Source organism: Podarcis melisellensis (assembly GCF_964234715.1).
Source record: "Podarcis melisellensis genome assembly, chromosome: 13".
Lineage (NCBI taxonomy): Eukaryota > Metazoa > Chordata > Lepidosauria > Squamata > Lacertidae > Podarcis > Podarcis melisellensis.
Window position 1 is genome coordinate 36,183,793 of NC_138545.1, and position 23,759 is coordinate 36,207,551.

At 48.8% G+C, this 23,759-nt stretch overlaps 1 protein-coding gene across 1 annotated transcript; it reads left to right on the forward strand.

Moving 5' to 3' along the window:
• The first annotated feature begins 485 nt into the window (after positions 1-485).
• On the forward strand, positions 486-19,261 carry TMEM92 (transmembrane protein 92). Its single transcript, XM_081884491.1, has 6 exons — positions 486-983; positions 11,333-11,373; positions 12,311-12,364; positions 14,089-14,296; positions 15,520-17,239; positions 17,490-19,261. Exons 1-5 carry the CDS (start codon positions 921-923, stop codon positions 15,625-15,627), a joined length of 474 nt encoding a protein of 157 aa, XP_081740617.1. The 5' UTR covers positions 486-920; the 3' UTR covers positions 15,628-17,239; positions 17,490-19,261.
• The last annotated feature ends 4,498 nt before the right edge of the window (positions 19,262-23,759 follow it).

A 23,759-nucleotide genomic window follows, 5' to 3' on the forward strand; every position in this document is an offset into this window, starting at 1 on the left:
GCTTCGAGAACACTGTCCAACCATCTCGTCCTCTGTCGTCCCCTTCTCCTTGTGCCCTCCATCTTTCCCAACATCAGGGTCTTTTCCAGGGAGTCTTCTCTTCTCATGAGGTGGCCAAAGTATTGGAGCCTCAGCTTCACGATCTGTCCTTCCAGTGAGCACTCAGGGCTGATTTCCTTCAGAATGGAGAGGTTTGATCTTCTTGCAGTCCATGGGACTCTCAAGAGTCTCCTCCAGCACCAGAATTCAAAAGCATCAATTCTTCGGCGATCAGCCTTCTTTATGGTCCATCTCTCATTTCCATACATCACTACTGGGAAAACCATGGCTTTAACTATATGGACCTTTGTCGGCAAGGTGATGTCTCTGCTCTATGGGAGTGTACTGTATTTTAAAAATGGGGTATCAGAGTTTTTAGGGGGCTAACCTGGTTGGGATAGCTGGGATAGCAGGCTTGAATGCCTTATGTAGACTCCCCCCCCCCAATTTTGTTGTTCTCTATGGGACAATGACCATAAGGATTATCGTATCGTATTGTAATACCCCACGTCCAGTGGGTTGTAAACTCCTGCCTTGCTGTTTCACATGGAATCCATGCTCCTCCTAACTTAGGAGAGGCAAGACACACAATTCTCTTATGCCTCACCTGATCTCCTTGGATATTCCATACAAAGTTTCAGAAATGGTAGCTCTGGTTGGGGCGGGGGAATCCTCTGCTAGTCTGGGGAGCCCTGGTAAATGCCTGATCTCCTTCTCCGCACCTTGCTGTGTGCTCAGCACAGCACATGACGGTGTCTTGCACCCGGTGGCAATGACCCCGTTCCCCACCCTCAGGCAAAGTCCACAGGGCGGCGAGCAAGATAAGACTTTCTCTGAGCGATCCGAGTCGTGCACAGGGCACTGAACTGCAAGGCAAGAGGATGGCGACATGGCGAAACCAAGCAGCAAGGCTACTGACTTGCCTCTTCGCTGTTTACCGGGAGGTGAGTTTGCCAGATGCTGTGGGACTCATAGCACAGAGCTGGGAACATTCCTGGAAGAGGCAGCCCCAATGAACTGTGGAAGGGAGGGAACCTTATCAGCGAGGAAAGGCTCTGACTTTGGGGATATTTTAGGTTTTGAGTGGGTGGGGAACTATGTTGCCGAGAGTCAAGACATGCCATAGAGAGAAGTTATTATTCTTCTCCCCCAGTATTGCTGTGTGTCTCCCCCAATGGAACTGATGGGCAGTCAAATTCAGGACAAAAGAAAAGCAGTACCTCTTCACCTGGCTCATTAAGTGGTTTACGGAACTCCTTGCCACAAGATACGGTGGTGCCTCTTAGTTTAGATAGACATGAAGGGTTTTGGTTTTTTTGCAAATCCAGTCTGATTCAGCATGGCCCTTTTTATATTTCTGTGAATTAATGGTGTGAAGAGTGTAAGGTGGTGAGATCTCTTTGACTGTTAAAGGCAGGGAAATAGATTTCCCCTTCCTAACCTGTCCCTTTAACATTCAGAAAGAAGTATTGTCACGGCCACCCAGGACGGGTCCCAGCTCACAAGAGACCTCACTCCGTTGTAGCTTATTTACAGGAAAAGTTTATTGAAGATTTCTGCTTCTCATACAGTTCAGCATTGTGGCCGTACGTCTGCCACGTTAGACCGCTGAAGTCCCCTCTGACTCCTCCCCTCTTCCGCACCAACTTAATAGCCTGGCTCTAGACCACCTCTTCCTCTCCTTTCTTTTCCGCAGGGTCTTCCTGCCCCCCTGCGTTCCCTCTCTCCGTGACTCGCCTGAGGCTGAATCCTCTGCCGCCTCTTCCCCCCTCTTTCTGGCTTTAGGGCCGGGCTCCTCCCCTGAGCTCTCTCCACTTCCGCGCGCCTCTACGTTTGAACTTGGCGCGCGTACGTTGCTGCTGACCTTTCTTTCGACCGCTACACCACCCCCTGTTCTGCTCTCCACCCTTTCCGGCTGAGACGTCTCTTGCTTCCTCTGTCTTCCACTGGGCTCCTCTCCGCTTCTCCCTTCTCCTCCCCTTTGCTTGATTAAGGTAACCCCCTTTTGAGAATCCTCTGACTCGCTGCTCAGACTCGTGGATTCCCTCAGAATTCCGTCATCTTCTTCCTCATCCTTCTGCCCCTCCTCCCACTCGCTCTCCGTCTCCTCTGTCATCTCCTCCTCTCTCCCAGAAACCCTGACATCCATCCCCCCCTCGAAGCCCCCCCTTCCCCCCTCCCGCTCGCCGGGGACCGGTTGTGGAAACTGCGGCTCTTCGGGGGTAGGCTCAGGATACAGGTCGTCTACGTTAATGTTCTCTGCTGGCAGTTCTGTGTATGTGTATTCGAAGTCGGGTTCTTCCCCCAAATGCTTCTCAGTCTCTGCTTCCATCGCTACTTCCTCCGGTGCTGCCCGCCAAGGACCTATCAGCCACCTCTTACGCCATTCCTCCTCTGGCTGCTCCTCCCACCAATAAGGGGTTTCCGTGTCCACCCCCGAGCACGATCCCCTGGGCGGGCTTGATTCTGGTGTTCTTTCCTCGGGGGAAGAGAAACCCCTGAACGTGCTATCTGACAATGTGGGTGTGAAAAGCCAGTCATCAAAGTACTCAGCTGGCATGGGTCTATGTGGGAAAAGTGCATGGAACTCGTCTTTCAAAAGGGGTTCGTCTAACTCGTAGCCTGGCACCCAACTATTAGCAGCGGCTGGTGTGCCCTCCCTGGCGAGAAAATATTCAACTCCCTCCTCCCCCCATCTCGAGTCCAGTATCTCTGTGACCTCGTTAAGAGGTTCTGGTCTTGGCGATTCCCCCCTCTCAGGCGCCCTCCTACGTGGCTCTGGGGGTGCTCCTGACTCTTGAAACCTGTGTGGGGTTTTGTAGGGAGTGAGCACCGACCTATGAAAGACCGGGTGCACCCTGGAACCTTCCGGAAGGGCTAGACGAAAAGCCACCGGATTGATCTTAGCCTCAACTTGATATGGCCCTAGCTGCCTGTGTCCTAACTTCTTCTTGGCTAATGACCTGGCCGGCATCGCGTGGGCTGCTAACCACACCCAGTCCCCAACCTGGATGTCCTCTCCCGCCCTCCTGTGCTTATCGGCCTGCACCTTATACGCCTGTTTTGCCAGCTCCAAATGTCTCCGCAGCTCCTCGTGCACCTCTTGCAACTCCGCTGCAAACTGGTCGGCATCTTGAGGCCCCCCCCCTCCTGGTGCCGCAAATCTCGGGAAGGTTCTGGGATGACGGCCATTGTTCGCGAAGAAAGGCGTCACCCCGGTGGATGCGTGTTTCGTGTTGTTGTAGGCGAATTCAGCCATCGGTAGATAGTCCACCCACGCCGCAGGTCGCTGGTTGGCGTAGCACCGCAGGTACTGCTGCATGATCGCGTTGACCCTCTCCGCTTGACCGTTGGTTTGTGGATGCCTCGCCGATGTCAGGTTGATTTTGACGTGCAAGATGCCCAGAAGCTTTCGCCAGAAAGTGGAAACAAACTGGCGCCCCCTGTCGGACAAGACGGACTGCGGAAGTCCATGCACTCTGAAGACGTGATCGATGAAGAGCTTTGCGGTCTGTTCTGCCGTCGCCACCTTGGCACAAGGGATGAAGTGCGCCATCTTGGTGAACAAGTCCACCACCACTAACACCGCCGTCTTACCTCTGGAGCTGGGCAGGTCTGTAACAAAGTCCAACGCTACCCTCTCCCACGGTTGCTGCGGTGTCTCCAGCGGTTCTAGCAATCCCGCCTGCTTCTGGTGCACTGGTTTGGACCTCTGGCAGATATCACACCTGGCGACGTAGTCCGCCACCTCTCCTCTCATCTGGGGCCACCAAAAGTCTCTAGCCACCAACTCCATCGTCTTCTCTTTGCCGAAATGGCCTGCACTAGGGGCGTCATGCAACTGTTGCAGAACCTTGGCTCGAAGATCGTCGGTGGGCACGTAAAGGGCACCCTTACGAGTCAAAAGTCCATCATGCAATTGAAACTCATCGTTGCGTCGCGACCCTCCGCGTAGCTCCTCCATCTTAGACTGTGCAAACTGATCCCTTTGCAACGCGCGTCGCACCGCGTCCAGGTCGACTGCGATGGTAGCGCACGTCCACGCCTGCGGTGCGAAAATGTGCTTTGCTGCGATTGGAGCTGCCTCCTCCAAGTATTGCGGCTTTCGGGACAGCGCGTCTGCAATAACATTGGAGTCTCCTGGGATGTATTCTATTTTGAAGTCGAAGTCCGCAAAGAACTCCGCCCAGCGCATGTGTCGCTGGGTCTGCAACTTAGCCGTCCGCCAATACTCTAAGTTCTTGTGATCCGTGCGGACCTGCACCGTGTGCTTGGCTCCTATTAAGAAGTGTCGCCACGCTTTGAAAGCTGCATGAATGGCCAACAACTCCCTGTCCCATATGGTATAATTGCGCTCCGTCTTGCTGAGCTTCCGGGAGTAGAACGCACCCGGTCGCCAGTTGCCTTGTGAATCCTCTTGCAAAAGAACGGCCCCAACCGCTCTATCTGACGCATCGGTCTCTACCCGCATGGGTTTGCCGGGATTCACGTGGAGCAGCTGCTCTTCGGAGGCGAAAAGACCCTTAAGCGTCCGGAAGGACCGCTCCGCTTGTTCGGTCCAGACGAACTTCTTCTTCTTGGAACTGAGGGTGTCAGTGATAGCCGCCGTCGCGTTCGCAAAACCTTTAATAAACTTGCGGTAAAAATTGGCAAAGCCGATGAACCTCTGGACCTCTTTCCGATTTCGAGGGCTTTTCCAGCCCAACAGCGCTTGAACCTTAGCCCTGTCCATGGCCAGTCCCTCGTCGGACAACTTGTAGCCAAGGAAATCAACCTCTCTGACATCAAACTGGCACTTTTCCAACTTGGCGTACAGCCTGTGTTCCTTCAGCCTCTGCAGGACCTCTCTCACGTCCTTATCGTGATCCTCCGGCGATTCCGAGAAAATCAGGATATCGTCGAGAAAGCAGACACACTTTTTGTAGAGGAGACCTGCTAGCACGTGGTGCATAAATGCTTGAAAAACGTGGCTGCCATTTTGGAGGCCGAAAGGCATGACTCTGTATTCGTATGTGCCCAGAGGGGTGAACATGGCGGTCTTCCACTCATCTCCTTTCCGGATGCGGATGAGATTGTAAGCTCCACGTAGGTCCAGCTTGGTGAAAATCTTGCCCCTCCTGACGGTCGCTAAAAGGTCGTCAATCTTGGGCATGGGGAAAGCTTTGGGCTTAGTCAAGCTGTTGATGAACCTGTAATCCACTATAAGCCTTTTTTGGGGCGTGTCTTTCTTCTTCACAAAGAAAACAGGGCTGCCTCCCGCTGCTTTAGATTCCTGGATGAAACCCCGCTTGAGGTTAAGGTCTATGAACTCCCGAAGCTCTTGCATTTCGTCCTCCGACATGGAGTACAGCTTGGCAGCAGGCAGTTGCGCCCCTGGCACTAAATCAATCGCGCAGTCGTAAGGTCTGTGAGGCGGCAACTTGTCAGCTTCCTTCTCACAGAAAACCTCCAAGAATTCTTGGTACTTGTGAGGCACTGTTTGCACCATACCCAGATGCAACGGCTGCTCAGCTTCTCCTGCCTGATCGGTCTGAAAGCAATGCTGAGCACAATACGACGAACAAAAGTTGATCTGCCTCTGGTACCACGCAACCGCGGGACTGTGCCTCTCCAGCCAACTCATGCCTAACACGATGGGTGTGTCCGATAAGTGGGTGACATTGAAACTAATAAGCTCTCGATGGTTGCCAATCTGCATCATCATGGGAGGGGTTTGCTGCACCACTTGCCCCCCCAGCAACCTCCTGCCGTCCACCGTGACCACGTTCAGAGGCGTCGTTGCAGGCAGGAGCGCCATGTTGTGCTGCTTAACGAACTGCAGTCCCATGAAGTCGGCGTTGCTTCCCGAATCGATCGTTATTGGAACCTCGAGGAGTCTCCCATCAGGCAACTGAAGTGTCGCTGTGAGCAGAACTGCCGGTTTGGGAGGCAAAGGGTCCACGCTCTGCAGTGATGCTGGGGGCTTGTCTACAGATCCGCCTGGCTGAGCCCCAGTAGCTCTGCTTCCAGCCAGGCACTGTCGTTTCCCTGAAGCTGCTCCCCTGGTTGCACCTCTGCTGTTACAGTTGCCAGCGCTGCAGTGTGCTTCTGGAGCCTCTGGGGGCACTCTTTCGCCATATGGTGCGCACTGTCACAGATGTAACACTTCCTGGTTCCTCTAGGAGGCTTCGCTTTGGCTGCACCAGGGACAGGGCTCTGGGATGGCTTCTGAGCCCTAGCACCACCAATCTCCATTGGCTGCTCGCTGTCCTTCCCCATTGGCGAGGGGTGCGCACGGCTGAAGTCCCTGTGCACAAAAGGGAGAGTCCTTGCTTGCGCACGCGCTTGGGGCCCGTCCTCCTCGTGCCACGGACGCCCCTCATGTCGAATTCCAATAGCTAAAGCCCGGTGCACCACGTCTTCTAGGGTCTGGGGTCTGTCCCCCCTAGCGATCTCATCCTTGATGGGGGGGCTCAATCCCTCCCAAAAAAGATCTCTAACCGGTTTACTGTCCTTTGGCCAATCTAAGGCGGTGAGCAACGCAAAAAATTTAGAGTGGTATTGGCGCACAGTCGCTTTCCCCTGCCTCAGCCCGTGCATTTGACGGCGCGCAATGTCCACATCCACAGAGGATTGAAAACAAGAATCCATCGCTTTGATGAACGCAGTTGAATCGCGACGGGCCGGTCCATCTTCGCGCCACAAATTGCGTAGCCAAGCCCTGGCCTCCCCATGCAGGTGCGAAACAATGAACCCCACTTTCTCCTCCTCATCTTTAAAATCGTGACGGAGTAAGTGCAGTGCATATACAACGTCCGCTCTGAAATTGGGATAGTCTTGCAAGTTGCCATTAAAATGCGGAACTAGGGCACCCCCCCTCCGTCCAAGCGCAATGCCCTCCGCTCTGGATCCTGGAGCCCCCGCCTTGTCCGCGCGCTCCCACCTTGCCTGCAAATCCTGGCACGTCTTCTCCAAGTCGTCATTCTTCTTCTGCGAAGCAATGACTGCCGATGTGAGAGCGGTAACCTGATTCCGCAATGCAACCAGCTGCTCCTCAGCGCTCATGGCTGCTCCCGTTCGTGAGCTTCGCAAAAAAAAATTTTTTGCTTTGTGAGAGGGGACTTACTGTCACGGCCACCCAGGACGGGTCCCAGCTCACAAGAGACCTCACTCCGTTGTAGCTTATTTACAGGAAAAGTTTATTGAAGATTTCTGCTTCTCATACAGTTCAGCATTGTGGCCGTACGTCTGCCACGTTAGACCGCTGAAGTCCCCTCTGACTCCTCCCCTCTTCCGCACCAACTTAATAGCCTGGCTCTAGACCACCTCTTCCTCTCCTTTCTTTTCCGCAGGGTCTTCCTGCCCCCCTGCGTTCCCTCTCTCCGTGACTCGCCTGAGGCTGAATCCTCTGCCGCCTCTTCCCCCCTCTTTCTGGCTTTAGGGCCGGGCTCCTCCCCTGAGCTCTCTCCACTTCCGCGCGCCTCTACGTTTGAACTTGGCGCGCGTACGTTGCTGCTGACCTTTCTTTCGACCGCTACACCACCCCCTGTTCTGCTCTCCACCCTTTCCGGCTGAGACGTCTCTTGCTTCCTCTGTCTTCCACTGGGCTCCTCTCCGCTTCTCCCTTCTCCTCCCCTTTGCTTGATTAAGGTAACCCCCTTTTGAGAATCCTCTGACTCGCTGCTCAGACTCGTGGATTCCCTCAGAATTCCGTCATCTTCTTCCTCATCCTTCTGCCCCTCCTCCCACTCGCTCTCCGTCTCCTCTGTCATCTCCTCCTCTCTCCCAGAAACCCTGACAAGTATGAAAAAAGAAAAGGGACGTTGGTTTGTAATAAATGAATGAATGGCAGTCTGCAACTGAGGGAGGATAGGACATCTCCATCCTCAGAAATAGTTCAGAAAGGGATAGGCAAGTTTTACTGGTGCTGAAATGAATACTTTCCCTATTTGCCCTGTATTTTTTTTCTGTGAGAAAGTCTGAATTAATTATTTAAATTTGGCAGGGGGCGTTGGATGGCAAATGCTGGCTTCAAAATTTAGGCTCATGCTCCCTCACAATACTTTTGATTTTGGCAGGTTTCAAATATGAAATCTCGTGGGCTGTCAAATACTAAGTATTATCATTGCATGTGATCTATCAATTACTGAGAGTGGGCAGTCTGGTTGCCTGGGCAGCCAAACCCTCCAAGTGCCCTGATTTCACAGGGATAGCCCCCGAATTACAGAAACTATTCCAGTTTCTGATTTGTTTCCAGACTGTCCTGCTTGTTCTTTTTGAAGAAAGTTTCTCCATACTCATTGCCTCCACAAGGGTCTTAATTCCAAGCTACAAACCTCAGCCACAGTTCCCCCTACTCCTTTTAATTCTCTCGTCAGCTGAGGAAACCTCCCTGTTGTTGTTGTTTTAAAAAATATATTTATTGAATTTTCAAATTTTGCACATTTCCCCCTAGACCCTGGACTCTCCTTGTGACTTCTCATCCACCCTTCTATGTTCTGTGGTTTCCCTTGTGTTGCATATTATCATTATAATTACCGTATATTTCGTCCTATAGGACACACTTTTTCCCCTCCAAAAATGAAGGGGAAATGTGTGTGTGTCCTATGGGGCGAATGCAGGCTTTTGCTGAAGCCTGGAGAGCGAGAGGGGTCGGTGCACACCGACCTCTCTCGCTCTCCATGCTTCAGGAAGCTCTCTGCATGCCTTGCACGCCTGGTGAGAGGTCCCGCCAGGCGCGCAAGGCTTGGGGCGGCAGCCTGCAGCCCGAAGCACGGGGCATCCTCCGGAGGATGCCCTGTGCTTTGGGGAGGTGTGCACAAGACTTGCGCGCCCGGCGGGAGGTCCCGCCGGGCGCGCGAGGCTTGGGGCGGTAGCCTGCTATGGGGGCTGGGGTCGGGGGGAGCTCCGGCTTGCCCTGCCCCAGCCCCACGGCTGGGGGGGGGAATAATTTTTTTTTATTCATTTCCCCCCCCAAAAAATGAGGTGCGTCCTATGGGCCAGTGTGCCTTATAGGGCGAAAAATACGGTAATCTGATTAAACGTGTGCAAGCGTCAGCACTTGGTCTGAAGGAATTGGTGTCAAAATTTGCAACGGAAAAGGAGCTGTGCCCCAAACTGAAACTTTTAAGAGACTTACATTTTTTAATTACAATTCGCAAGGTTGTTCAAAATAATTTGTGAGCTATAAAACATTTTCTTTTCTATTTGAGAAAGGTGACCAAAGATCTTCGTATTCCTTATCCTTGCAATTAAAATAAAGTTGGCAGTTTGGAGTCCTTTTCCATTTTTCCCCTACAAGGCATCTCTTTTTGAACATCGAAGTTAGCAATTTTCCTTTTTTCTTTGTGCGGGGAGTGCAAGCAGTTAGTCTTTCCTAGGGCACAGAATAGCCTGCCACCATCACTCAGGGGCGTAGAAAGGGAGGGCAGTGGGGGTGGTCCGCTCTGAGTGTCATCCGGGGGGTGACAAAATCCCCCCATGGCAGATCACGCCACTGCGCCATGATCAGACTCCCCACTAGGTGAATCATGCTGCCGCACCACAATCGGACCCCTGCCAGAAGGATCGCCCCTCCCCTTGGGCGGATCACCCCGCCCCCGGGTGCACATCATGTGACCACTCTGGGTACCAAAGCAGCTGGCTCTGCCACTGCCATCACTTACTAACCTCCCATCTTCCCATACCATTTGCTAGGGCTGATGGGAGCTGTGTAATAACTGCTGCTGGGCCATGGGCTCCCCATCTCTGGCATACCTGCTTCCCCTCCCATGCTTAATCTGCACAATACCCCTGTGAGGTAGGTTAGGCTAAGAGAGGGTGACTAAATCACCCGGCGGTTGAGTGGGTATGTGAACCTGGTTCTGCCCAGGGCATCACTCTAAGCCAGGGGTCAGCAAACTTTTTCAGCAGGGGGCCCTGGGGTTGGACTATATTTTGAAGGGGGGAAAAGAATGAATTCCTATGCCCCACAAATAACCCAGAGATGCATTTTAAATAGAAGCACATATTCTACTCATGTAAAAACACCAGGCAGGCACCACAAATAACCCAGAGATGCATTTTAAATAGAAGCACACATTCTACTCATGTAAAAACACGCTGATTCCCGGACCGTCCGTGGGCCGGATTGAGAAGGTGATTGGGCCGGATCCAGCCCCTGGGCCTGAAATTTACCTACCCATCCTCTAAGCACTACATCACTCCAGTGTCTCACAAACATTTAGTCAGACTCTCACCAAGACTGTTTGGTGCACAAAGCATCCCTGAACTCTTGGTCCCCTGGTCCCCTAAGCTTCTTGCAGTACGGCAGGGAATCACACCAAGACTTCCAGTTCCTCTTTGGAATAAACCAGGAGTGGCTTCTGAGCATGCACATTGACCCTAGGTGGGAAATTTGTAAGCAAATATTTTCTCACTCGGCCTCATTTCTTCCTTGCTAAAGGTGTGTTTATCAAGCAGATGGATAGAAAAGCATCATATTTTCCATTAATATTTCATCATTAGAGGAAGGCAAGGGAAGCAGAAGTGGATTTGCTGCGAGACCAGCTGATTAGAAGAACTTCACAACTTTGGAAACTACCGTATTTTTCTGTGTATAAGACGATGCTTTTCACTAAAAAAAAAAAGCTAGGCAAAAATTGGGTGTCGTCTCATACGAGGATAGTGAATGCAGAGTGGGGACGTGCGATTAGTGGCAGCAGCATCAGAAGATTGGCAGCGGTGATTGGGCGGTTGATTGGTGGCTGCGGCAAGGCCTGCTGCTGATTGGATGTGGCTGTGGCAATTGGGCAGGCGATTGGCAGCTGTGAAAAGTGGGCGGGTGGGCTGTTGGTGGAGGTGAGCAGGCAGACAATTGGCGGCTGCGGTGAGGTGTGCAATCGGCAGTGGCTGTGGCAAGCGATCGGCAGTGGCGGGCAGGCGGGTGAGCGATTGACGGAAGTGACCTCCCCCACCCCCACCCAAAGCTAAACAACTTAATTTCTTAATTTTGGGTGAAAAAAAATAGGGGTCGTCTTATACATGGGGGCATCTTATACACGGAAAAATACGGTTGTGCCCGAATTTGCTTTTTCTTCCTCCATCCCCAACTTCTCCTTTCATGTTGTGTCTTTTAGCTCAAGGTAGGGAACTTGTTTTTTTAAATAATTGGTCCACAACCTTCACTGGCAACTCCCCTCCCCCCCCCCCGTGAAGATCAAGATAAAAATGTATCGCTGAAGGAAGGGTGGGATATAAACTAAATAAATAAATGCTCTTTAAATAAAGACATATTCCTTTCCAGTCATTCACTTCCAGATTCTTCTCTTTCTAGGTTTTGACGTTCAAAGGAGAAGGAAACTGTTTGGATTACTCGTAAGTTACAGCTCCAGCTTCTTCCTCTGGCCTGTTCTCCTGTACTGAATATGCTAGAAGGACTGGCTCAGACCTTAAATGGATGAGCGTCCAACCTGAGCGTAGGAAAATTGGGTAGATAAAAAAATTGGGTAGAAATTGGTGCAACGCGGGTGGCGCTGTGGGTTAAACCACAGAGCCTAGGGCTTGCTGATCAGAAGGTCGGCGGTTCGAATCCCCACGACGGGGTGAGCTCCCGTTGCTCGGTCCCTGCTCCTGCCAACCTAGCAGTTCAAAAGCACGTCAAAGTGCAAGTAGATAAATACCGTAGGTACTGCTCCGGCGGGAAGGTAAACAGCATTTCCGTGTGCTGCTCTGGTTCCCCAGATGTGGCTTAGTCATGCTGGCCACATGACCCGGAAGCTGTACGCCAGCTCCCTCGGCCAGTAAAGCGAGATGAGCGCCGCAACCCCAGAATCGGTCACGACTGGACCTAATGGTCAGGGGTCCCTTTACCTTTAAGACAACAGGGGTGGAGATGAGGAAAACCCAAGCAAAAACAATTGGCATGGCCAAAAAAACTAGTCTTGAGAAGAAATCCAGCCCCTCTCCATGGTTTCCTTCCCCAGCTCTCGCTGCTGAGAGCTAGAAACATGCATGCAAAACGCATGCTGTGCCACTGAGATGCAGCCTCTACCCACAAAGTTAGGGAAAATCCAGGAGCAGCTGGTAGAGAGGAGTGGCGGGCAAAGCGAGAGCGGCCTTTTTCTGTTTTATTATTATTTATTACTGATGTTCTACAATGTGTTTTTAACGGGGTACACCGCCCTGGGATCTTTTGATAAAGGGTGGTATATTAAACAGAAATAATAATAATAATAATAATAATAATAATAATAATAATAATAATAATAATAGCTTTTGTTTTTCTAAACCTTTGCCTCTCTCCTTCTTCAAGGTGTATAGGCAGCTACTGCACCTGCATTGAATGGACAATGCCTGGCTGGTCCATGTACGTATGGAGCGAGTGTGGGATGCCCTCCCTGGAGAGTGGATTAGGTGGGGGAATCACTGCTTGTGAACTGGCAGGAGAGGACTTTGGTTTGTCCGTGATCACACCAGTGTTGAGACTGGTCCAATATCAGATTGATGGACTGGAGGATTGTGTTTGTGTGCTGCCAGGGGTCAGGAACCAAATGTGGTCCAGGCTATGCCCCCTTCCCAGCCACACCCCCTCTCCCGAAGCCACACCCAGTGCCGGATTTACATAGAAGCTAAACAAGTTCTAGCTTAGGACCTCACTTAAAAATATGGATGTACATTTCCAAAATATAAGCTAAAAAACAAATAACATGCAGCAACAGTGTTTGTGTTGTGTAGGCTCGTATGATGTAAGTAATGGGTCCCGTCTGCCAGTCTGCTCCCTAAAATATCACTGGTTTGCTCATTTCTATATATAGGGTGCCTACATTCTGCAATTTATAATTATTAGTAGTTTGCATCGTATATTTACACCTATTATTATTTCATGTTATAGCAAGTTTCTAGAGACGAGATTATGAGTCTTTGTACATTGCGTTTCTAAAGGAACTTTTGTTATTGCCAAACACCAGTGTGCTTGCATTATTAAGTTTGTTATGAATAAAAAATTATTTTAAGTTAGAGCTTAATAATTATTTCACTATTAATATACTTCTTCTTAATTGTATTTCAGTTCATTAATTACTTTGATAAAATACCTATTTTGTTATGTGCAAATGGCTATAAATACCTATTAGGTCCATAAAGTACCATAGAGCATATATTCAACAACAAAAAAAACCAGCGACAATTTGTTGTTGACAAAGGACAGCTGGACATATAAAGGGCCCCATTACCTTCAGTTGCTTAGGGCCTCATCAAACCTAAATCCGGCCCTGGTCATGTGCCTGTCTGCATTATATAACAATTCCTTAAGCCTTCCTTAAAAACATTAAGAGTCACGAGTATTGTACACTGAAAGGGTCTCATTCCTCTCAGCGGTTGTGCTGCCACATTCTGCCCTCTCAGCTGCTTCCAGATCAAGCGTGAGGGAAGCCCCACAGAGAGTGCATTGCAGTAGTCTAATCTTCCACTGCTATACAGTTTTTCTTTTTTGCAAGCATTTTATTCCTGATACAATGCAAATTTGTATGCTCAACTTGCGGGGGAGGGGGGGCTGGGAGAAAAACAATGCCCTGGAGCAGAATGCAGCCTAGAGAAGGAATGTCTTCTTGGTGGTGGGTTTCAGATATTCTGTATTAGCAGCCTGGTAAAAGATAAGGACGCGGGTGGCGCTGTGGGTTAAACCACAGAGCCCAGGACTTGCCGATCAGAAGGTCGGCGGTTCAAATCCCCCCGACGGGGTGAGCTCCCGTTGCTCGGTCCCTGCTCCTGCCAACCTAGCAGTTCGAAAGACGTCAAAGTTCAAGTAGATAAATAGGTACTGCTCCAGCGGGAAGGTAAACGGCGTTTCCATGCACTGCTCTGGTTCGCCAGAGGCTGCTTAGTCATGCTGGCCACATGACCCGGAAGCTGTACGCCAGCTCCCTCAGCCAGTAAAGCGAGATGAGCGCCGCAACCCCAGAGTCGTCCGTGACTGGACCTATTGGTCAGGGGTCCCTTTAACTTTTTTAAAAAGATAAAACGTTTCCTTGATGGGGTTTGGTAGATCCAGGAGTTAGACTTATGCTATGCCTCTCCTTTGTCTCCATGCAGAGGTCTTGTCACTGTCATCGGGATCGGCGTGGGCGTGGGCTGCCTGACGGTGCTTTTTAAGTGTTGCTGTGCAATTTGCAAGGACCCAGAGGAGACCGACCGAGAAGAAGTGGCAATACACATGCCCACCTTGCCGCCTTCCTTTGCCCCACCTGTGCCCACAGCTCCTCTGCAGCAAGAGAACATGGATCCTCCTCCCTACAGTGAGGTAACCATCTCATGTGACTCTTTCTTCTGCTCGTGAGATACGGCAGGTATTCCTGCAATGACGACAGCTAGCCTGCTTCTGGAGAGCTTCATAGTGGTGTTGAAGAGGGAGTTCCACCGCTTTGTGGTGGGGAGCTTCACAACATTTGTCAATCTAGTATAGCCTGCACTGACAGGCAACAGCTCTCCGTGGCCTCAGGCAGGGTCCTTTCCCACCATCTGCCGCCTTCATTTACATGGAGGCACCAGAGATGGAGCCTGAGGCTTTCTGCAGGCAAAGCACGGTGTTCGTCCACTGAGTCCCTCCTGGCTGGAACTCACTTTTGGCAGATGGCCGTTGTCTTCTGAGAAAGCCACATCTGCCTTAAGGAGGAGGTGGGGTTGTGGGAGGCCAGCCCCTGCACGACTGGGGGATTCCCAGCTGCGTCATCCCCTAGCTGGCCAATCGGGTTGGTCTGGGGGGTGTGGCCTGGCCCTTAAAGGCAGGGCACAGGTGGGGAATCTCCTTCTCTGTCCGCCCACCAGCTGCTCCGGTTTCCCCACTCTCCTGCCCTCTAAGGTTTGCTTTCTTTGACCTTGGTTGGTCGCCGGTGGGGGCATGTGGTAGGAATTTTTCCACTTGACAAATTCGCACCAGCCACTTGGTTTTCACCTACCTCGTAGCAAATCGCCACAACTTTCTGGGTATTGGTGGTTAGGCATTGCTATAGTTCTGTAGATGGAAGAGGAGAGGTAGCGCCATCACCTGCCCCACATATTGAAGGGTTGTCCGATAAGGATTCCGGGGGGCATTGCCCTGACTGAAGCCTAGGAGGTTAGGGCCTAAGGCACGCCCCCTATCGGTGACCCTGGGGGAGTTCCTAGTTGATGTGCATCAGCAGGACTCCCCCAACTGGTGGTTAACCCTTCCCAGACTTCAAGCAGACGGGCTGGAGTCAGATGTCATTGGTTAGGTCCAGTGCCTAAGCCAATACTGCTCATCACCAGTAATCAATAAAGTTGTGACCATTTTTTAACCCACTAATCTTAATAATTGTCATGTGTCATTATTTCCACCTGGAGAGGTCGGGAAGTCGCCACACAACCTTCTTTCCACCCTGGAGAAAATCTCCTTCCCTTTTCATTCCCGATGGTTGGGTAGGGTAGATGTGTGTGTTTAAGAGCCCGCCCGCCCCCGAATTCTTCGTGTTTTGACATTGACACCGTTCCTATCATTCTCTCCAGGTTGCTTGGAAGCTACCCTGCTACCCAACTCCTGAGGGACAGCCACCTGCTTATGACAACATAGCTCTCGATATCTCCGAGCCTCCTGCATACATAACCGAAAGATGACAGCTGAAGAGCGCCGTGTTTCTGCTGCTATTACAACCAGAACTGTGAGGAGAACATAAAAATAATAATAATGGGTGGATCGATCGAGGCTCGCATTCCCTTCCCGGTCTGCAAGGTGTCCTTATGAAGCCCAAAAGCAGGGAATACAGATGATGGCCTTTCCCTTCCACGAACATTTGGTATTCACAGATATACTGCCTCATGAAGGTTCCATTAGGCATTATGCTGAATAGTTGTTGACAGATCTGTGCTTTATTATTACTTTGCCTAACCCCTGTTAAAAATCTCTCTGAGCTTGTGGCCACCTTCACATCTTGTGGGACTTACTCCATGCTTATCAGTTATTAACTAATCAGGCTAGTAAGTGTATTATTATTGTTGTTATTATTATTTATTGAACTTATACACAGCCCTATACCCAGAGGTCTCAGGGCGGTTATGTGTTGAAGAAGCACCTTCCTTGGTTCATCAGATACAGAATAAAGTGTCTCCATACTTATTGCCCCCACAAGGGTCTTAATTCTAAGCTACAAACCTCAGTCACAGTTTCCCCCCCCCTCCTTTTAATTCTCTCGTCAGCTGAGGAAACCTCCCTGTTGTTGTTGTTTTTAAAAAAATATTTATTGAATTTTCAAATTTTGCACATTTCCCCCTAGACATTGGACTCTCCTTGCGACTTCTCATCCACCCTTCTATGATGTTCTATGTTTTCCCTTGTGCTGCTTATTATCTTTATAATTATCATCCTAAATTATTCATCTGACTATTTCTAAGCTGTTACTCATATTTCAAATCCTGTTCGTGTTTTCATAAAACTGTTTCTCTAGATATGCTATGAAATACTTCCATTCCTTCAGAAACGTTCCTTCCTTTTTCATCTCTAATTTTGGCTGCTAACCTTGCCATTTCTACCCATTTCTCCAACATTCTTATAAACCACCTGTCTTTCATCTTCTTTACATTCTTGAACTCTGCGTGTGATCAGACGGAGAACTGTCTGCACTACACACTTCTGAAATTTGGTTCCTGGGACTTCCAGGTCAAAGGGTTGTGGGTGACTGCCCAATACAGTCATACTTTGGCTCTCAGACGGAATCCGTTCCAGAAGTCCATTTGACTTCTGAAAATGTTCTAAAAACCAAGGCTCAGCTTCTGATTGGCTGCAGGAGCTTCCTGCAGCCAATCAGAAGCCGTGGAAGCCGGCTTCCAAAAAACGTTCGCAAACCGGAACACTCACTTCCAGGTTTGCGGCGTTCAGGAGCCAAAACATTCATCGCAAGGCATTTGAGAACCAAGGTACGATTGTATAGAAATCAACACATGGGGAATTATATGGAGGATGTTATCTGGTATGTCTGTTTATTTATTGACCTTTCCTCCACGGACCTCGAGGTGGAAAACGTGGTTCTCCCTGCCCACCCCCTCCAGCTCACCCACCTCCCCTCAGCCTAAACAACATAACAAGGTTAGTGGGAGAACAAAACAAGGCTGAGATGAGGCTGGAGAGACAGGGACTGGCCCAAGGCCCCCCAAGTGGGTTTCTTAGCCAAGTGGGGATGTGGACCCAAGTCTCCTGGATCCTAGTCCATCACTATACTACCCTGGCTTGTAGGTGTTATGTACTGAAGTTCTCACCCTGGGCCAGCAGGGGGATACTGTAGATAGTTATGCAAATGAAGGATCAAAAGTGACGTTCAGTGATTGGATAGTTTTAGAAAATGGCAACAGTTACATTGTTCTGGAGCTCTATATAAGCAGGCTGACTGAGCTCCTCAGTCAGTTCTGTTCCAGCTTACGAATAAAGAGCTGCTTTGGGAGAATCGCTGTGTCATCTGCTATGTCTACCCACAACTTAACAGTAGGCATACCCTCTGCAAGAACTCCTCCAGGAGAATATATGGCTCTTTCCCTTCGTTTATAAGGTTCTACGAAATCCACCTCATGGCAACCTCCCTTTCGCAGCACCAGTGAGTATGTTGCTCAGAAGCAGTGCTTTTTTTCTGGGGGGACGCAGGTTGTACGCATACCCCTAAACATTTTGTGAACCTTTGTACTTTTGTCCATTTACTGTATTTATTTTCCCTGATTTGAACTATAAAATGGTGATTTTCTTGAGTCAAAATGAGAATACAGTGGTACCTTGGGTTACGAACTTAAGTCGTTCCAGAGGCCTGTTCTTAACCCAAAACTGTTCTTAACCTGAGGCGCGCTTTCACTAATGGGACCTCCCGCTGCTGCCAGTGCACAATTTCCGTACTCATCCTGGGGCAAAGTTCGCAGCCCAGAGCAACTACTTCCGGATTAGCGGAGTTTGTAACCTGAAGCATTTGTAACCCAAGGTACCACTGTACCCCCTAAACATTGTACCAATGCCCGTCATGCAAGGTGACCAGAAATCTTAAACGGGGCAGGTCTGAGATTGAGAAAGTGATTATCGTGTGGGATTTCCAAGCAGAAGATCTGCATTTATTTCTTGCATATTAGTGGATTTCCAGGGACTGACTGGAACCAAATCTTTGAAACGTCTCCTCACTCCTTCCCCTGGTTCTTGTTATGGTTGTGTTCATCTGAAATGTTATCCAGCATATCACCTTGCTTGTGGTTTCCAAAGACATGCTACGGTCACTTGTAGGTAAGGAATCTCTCTCTCTCTCTCTCTCTCTCTCTCTCTCTCTCTCTCTCTCTCTCTCACACACACACACACACACACACACACACACACCTCGGCTTCTAGATCTAGCCCTGCTGGATGAGACCCAAAGGCTTATGATTTATTTGATTTGTGTTGTAATTGCGATGTTCTGCCATGTCATTATTTATTGTATGTAAGCTGCTTTTTGACTCATGTTGAGTGAAAACCAGCACAGAAATAAAATAAAGGAAATGAAATGACTTGAATCCAACACACAGTTTTCCATAGTGATAAAGCAAATAGCCTTCTCCTGCTCTTGTTCCTCAATTACTATAAATTTAGGGTTGCCATACACCCGGGATTTTTCAGACATTACTGGGATTTGGCAATGTCAGGAGTGTTGATTTTCCACGGTGAAAATTAGCTCAAAAACTTCAATTTTCTTGGAGATTTTGCCAAAAAACTTTTGTGTCCGGATTTTCACTTTTTGAAAATGAGAGTACACCTAAATATTCTTTTTAGAAGAAAAAAAAGCACTGCTCAGAAGTAACAATGCCAACCCTATATAAATTAGCAAATGCAAATTTTACACAAATCTGTGTCTTATTTGGGGGCTGAAGCGCCTCTTTTGAAAAGCAATGGCATTGCAATTCTGTGAAATATACAGTCCGCACAACTAATGTCACAACATTACATAGTATGGTACATTTGAACTTCTGTATAAATATGAACTTCCATGTCTGTTCTGATATTAAAATGTCTGCTGTGTCTGTCCATTTCCTTCAGTGTTACACACACAAATCCTTCCCTATTATTAAAATTCATGTACTTATGTCTCAAACTCAGTTAGATTAGTCCTTGTGTTTCTAATCCTATTTTTCTAGGAAAAGAGGTACAGCAGCTCTTAGAATGGCGATGGGACCCACCTGAGACAGGAGCTCAGCTCCAGCTGAAAAAAAGCCTTGCATATAGATTATAGATATGCATAACAATTCTATTGATTTTTTTTTGTGGTTTCAGCACTTCTTAATTTGCGTGGTTTCAGCACTTCTTAATTTGACTGTAAGCCACTTTGAGTCTCTGTCAGGGAAAAAGGTAGGGTGTCAATAAATAGGTCATCATCTCCTGTGTTTTCAGCCGCATGGAATTCCTGGGCCCACTGTCTGGCTCCGCCCACACCCTGATTCCGCTTGGAGTCCTTTCCTTCCTGGCTTCACAGCCAACGATGTTTTGCTCTTTGGACTGCACTGTGGCGATGGCAACAAGCTTGTCGCCAACTACATTAGGCCAGATGCCAAAAGGGCACCGTGACCGGCGCCTGACACTGCTGAGGTGGTGAAACACTGTCATTCCTGGAAGAAAAGTGTCGCGACGGTGCTTCACGACTGACTGAAGTGCTCTGCGGACTTACATTGGAAGACAAACCAAAATCTTCACAATGCAAGGTTTTAAAGCTCATAAATTGAAGGCAGGCTTGGCACCAACACCCGGTGTCTGTGGGCAGTTAGGTAAAGGGGACCCCTGACCTAGGTCCAGTCATGGCTGACTCTGGGGTTGCGGCGCTCATCTCGCTTTATCTGCCGAGGAAGCCGGCGTACAGCTTCCGGGTCATGTGGCCAGCATGACTAAGCCGCTTGTGGCAAAACACAGCAGCGCACAGAAACGCCATTTACCTTCCCGCCTCAATGGTACCTATTTATCTACTTGCACTTTGACGTGCTTTCAAACTGCTAGGTTAGCAGGAGCAGGGACCGAGCAACGGGAGCTCACCCCGTGGCGGGGATTCAAACTGCCGACCTTCTGATCTGCAAGTCCTAGGCTCTGTGGTTTAACCCACAGTGCCACCCATGTCCTGTCTAATTTGTGGTCTGAGGTCCTAATTTGCCAGCAGTACATGGGCCTGACTTGTGTAGGGTTCCCCATATTTCAAGAAGTAAAAATCTGGACACAAAAAGTTGAGCTTTTTGGAGAAAAGTTGAGTTTTTTGGCGGGATATTGCCCCAAAAGATGGTAACCGGACATATGGTAACCCTAGACATATGGCTCATCCAGATTTTCCCTTGCCCTGCCCCTTTCCCCCAGGGAAACCCAATATTTACCACTGAACTAGAGGAAACCTGAGCCAGTTTTTCTCCAGATAGATGTTTGCTCCAAGGCCAAAACCACTCAGGCCCAAGCCTAGAAAGCACGGGCCCAAGTGAAAACCGCTGGGACCCTTTGCAGTGTTCTTAAATCCCAATGGGTCTACTCTTGAGTAAAGCTTGAACATCGCCCATCACCTGCATTTCTCAAGAGTGGGGCAATCGGACGAGTTGCTATCATGCAAGCTCTGTCTTGCTAACAAGCACAGAAAACCCCGGCGTTCCAAATTTCCCCAAAATGCCACGTGTTTCAGCCCGAGAAGCCGGAAGAAGACACAAGAAGACAAGAGTTTCGAATTTTGTGTGTTCTTTCTTTGAAATTTAATAAAAGTCGACAGAAATGTGTAACAAAAGGGGTCCGTTTCAGTAGTGGCTACAGGGGCACAACGTGTAACAGAGAGAAGAAAATAAGTTACAACAGCATCCTGGGTTCTCAAAAGCAGCTACTTCTTTCTCCTGTTAATTAGGAGTATAAAACAGCACGAAGAAAAGGGAAAGCGAGGAAAGTGTAAACATAAAAAACAACCAGGACAGCCACCGACGCCAGACAAACAGTTGGAGAGGTAGAAACAGATTTTTAGAAAGAGAGGCAAAGGTAACGTTCTTATTTTCTATTGCAGGGAAGGGGAAGGTTTAAGCCTCCCAGATGTTGCTGAACGACAGCTCCCATCATCCCCGGCCATTGGCCATGTTTGCAACATCTGGAGGGCCTAAGCTTCCCCACACCTGTTCTCATGAAATCACTGTAGAGTTGGAAGGGACCCAAGTGGTCATCTAGTCCAACCCTCTGCAATGCAGGAATCACAGCTAAGTGATTCCGTTGAGGTCCGTATCTTCCCCCAAGATGGTAAATGTTTGGCAGTGTCCATGCTTTATCCTTGGGCAGTTAAACCACTAGAGAGAAGGGCTTCCTTAAAAGGGCAGTTTATTTAATTAGGTTATCATCTCTCCCCCTGCCTCTGCCCCTGCCCCACCCCCGGCAGTCTGAATTTGATATAGAAGCCAACTAGATTGGTTCCTGAATTTTACATCTGCCTTGGCAGCAGGTTTTCCAACAACTTGCTCGCTGCTGCCCTCTGCTGCCTGTGAGCATACTTCACACGAGGCATCCTCCTCACTCTGCCTAACAGAAGGGCTGGACCCAGATTAATTCCAAATATCTCAGGCATATGGATCAAAGTGTTAAAAGAGACGCAGGTGGCGCTGTGGGTAAAACCTCAGTGCCTAGGAGTTGCTGATCATAAGGTTGGCAGTTCGAATCCCCGCAGCGGGGTGAGCTCCCGTCATTTGGTCCCAGCTCCTGTCAACCTAGCAGTTCGAAAGCACCCCTAAGTACAAGTAGATAAATAGGGACCACTTTATAGCATGTATATATACTCATGTTGGAGAACTATATTGTTCATTCGAGGAAGTGCAGTTTCTGAATAATATGCGTTTCGATCGAATAATTGTTTTGGGGAAGTGCCAGCTTGGTTGGTTTGCATTAAAATGCAAAGGGAAATCAAATCCCCCCCCCCCACCAGGGCGCATTATCTGCTGCTGCAACCACTGTAGCCGACAGCACCACTTTTACCTTTATTCCACCCGAAATAAAATGGGGAAAAAACAGCCACAAACTTTGCCAAACAAAGCTCAGCAACTATTGTGCCTGGATTTTCACTTTTTGAAATACGGCAACTCTGTATGAATTAGCAAATGCAAATTTTACGCAAATGTGTGTCTTATTTGGGGGCTGCAGCGCCTCTTTTGAAAAGCAATGGCATTGCAATTCTGTGAAATATACCGTCCGCACAACTAATGTCACAACATTACATAATATGGTACATTTGAACTTCTGTATAAATATGAACTTCCATGTCTGTTCTGATATTAAAACGTCTGCTGTGTCTGTCCATTTCCTTCAGTATTACACACACAAATCCTTTCCTATTTTTAAAATTTGTGTACTTATTTCTGAAACTCGGTTAGATTGGTCCTTGTGTTTCCAATCCTATTTTTCTAGGAAAAGAGGTGCAGCAGCTCCTAGAATGGCAATGGCACCCACCTGAGACAGGAGCTCAGTTCCGGCTGAAAAAAATCCCTGCATATAAATTATACATATACATAACAATTCTTTTCTTTTTTTAAATGATTCTGTGTGTGTGTGTGGTTTCAGCATTTCTTAATTTGACTGTAAGCCGCTTTGAGTCTCTGCCAGGGGAAAAGGTAGGGTGTCAATAAATAGGTCATCACCTCCTGTGTTTTCAGCCGCATGGAATTCCTGGGCCCAATGTCTGGCTCCGCCTACACCCTGATTTCGCTTGGAGTCCTTTCCTTCCTGGCTTCACAGCCAGTGATGTTTTGCTCTTTGGACTGCACTGTGGCAACAGCAACAAGCTTGTCACCAACTACATTAGGCCAGCTGCCAAGAGGGCACCATGACCGTCGCCTGACACTGCTGAGGTGGTGAAACACTGCCATTCCAGGGAGAAACGTGTCGTGATGATGCTTCACGTCTCACTGACACGGCTTCCGCTTGAGTGCAGGAGGCTCCTGCAGCCAATCGGAAGCCGTGCCTTGGTTTTCGAACGTTTTCGGGAGTCGAATGGACTCCTGGAACGAATGAAGTTCGGGAACCAAGGTATATAGTCCAAAACCAGTCCATATCGTCATATCAGTGTCATAATTTTTGACCTGGCGATATATCGCAAATCATGGTGTGTATGTGTGTGCACTGTGCAATAATCAAAATGTGAGGAAAACTGTGAAGCCATTCAATGCAACACAAAGCCATCCTTATTTCAGGCATCATATTGATATATTGCGATGTTTAAAAAGGTAAAAGGACTCCTGACAGTTAAGTCCAGTCGCGAACGACTCTGGGGCTGCGGCACTCAAAGTTTGCAGCACAGCAATAACTTGAACACTAATACCAGAACTAGGGTGGCAAGGTAGCTGCCATAGCTCATAGGCGACGTGAAATTTCATCTGCTTTAGCATTTTAATGTTTTGTATCTTTTAAAGTGTCGTATTTCCCTCCCTGGTTTTCTTGTTTTTTATCTTTTCATTAGCCGCTTTGAGGCTTGTTTGCTTTTGCAAGCGAGAGCTGTAGAAATGCTTTGAAATAAAATAAAGTAAAATAAAATAGGTACAGTCAAACCTCGGTTCTCGAACGGCTCCGTTTTTTAATGTTTCAGCTGCTGAACGTCGAAAATCCGGAAGTAAATGCTCCTGTTTTCGAACGTTTTTTCGAAACCCAAATGTCAGAAGCGGCTTCTGTTTTGAGTTTCCCTATTGAACTGAGGCTTCCTCTTTCAGTTTTCAAATGTTTTGGAAGTCAAACGGTCTTCTGGGATTATAGATTATGTTCAAAAACCGAG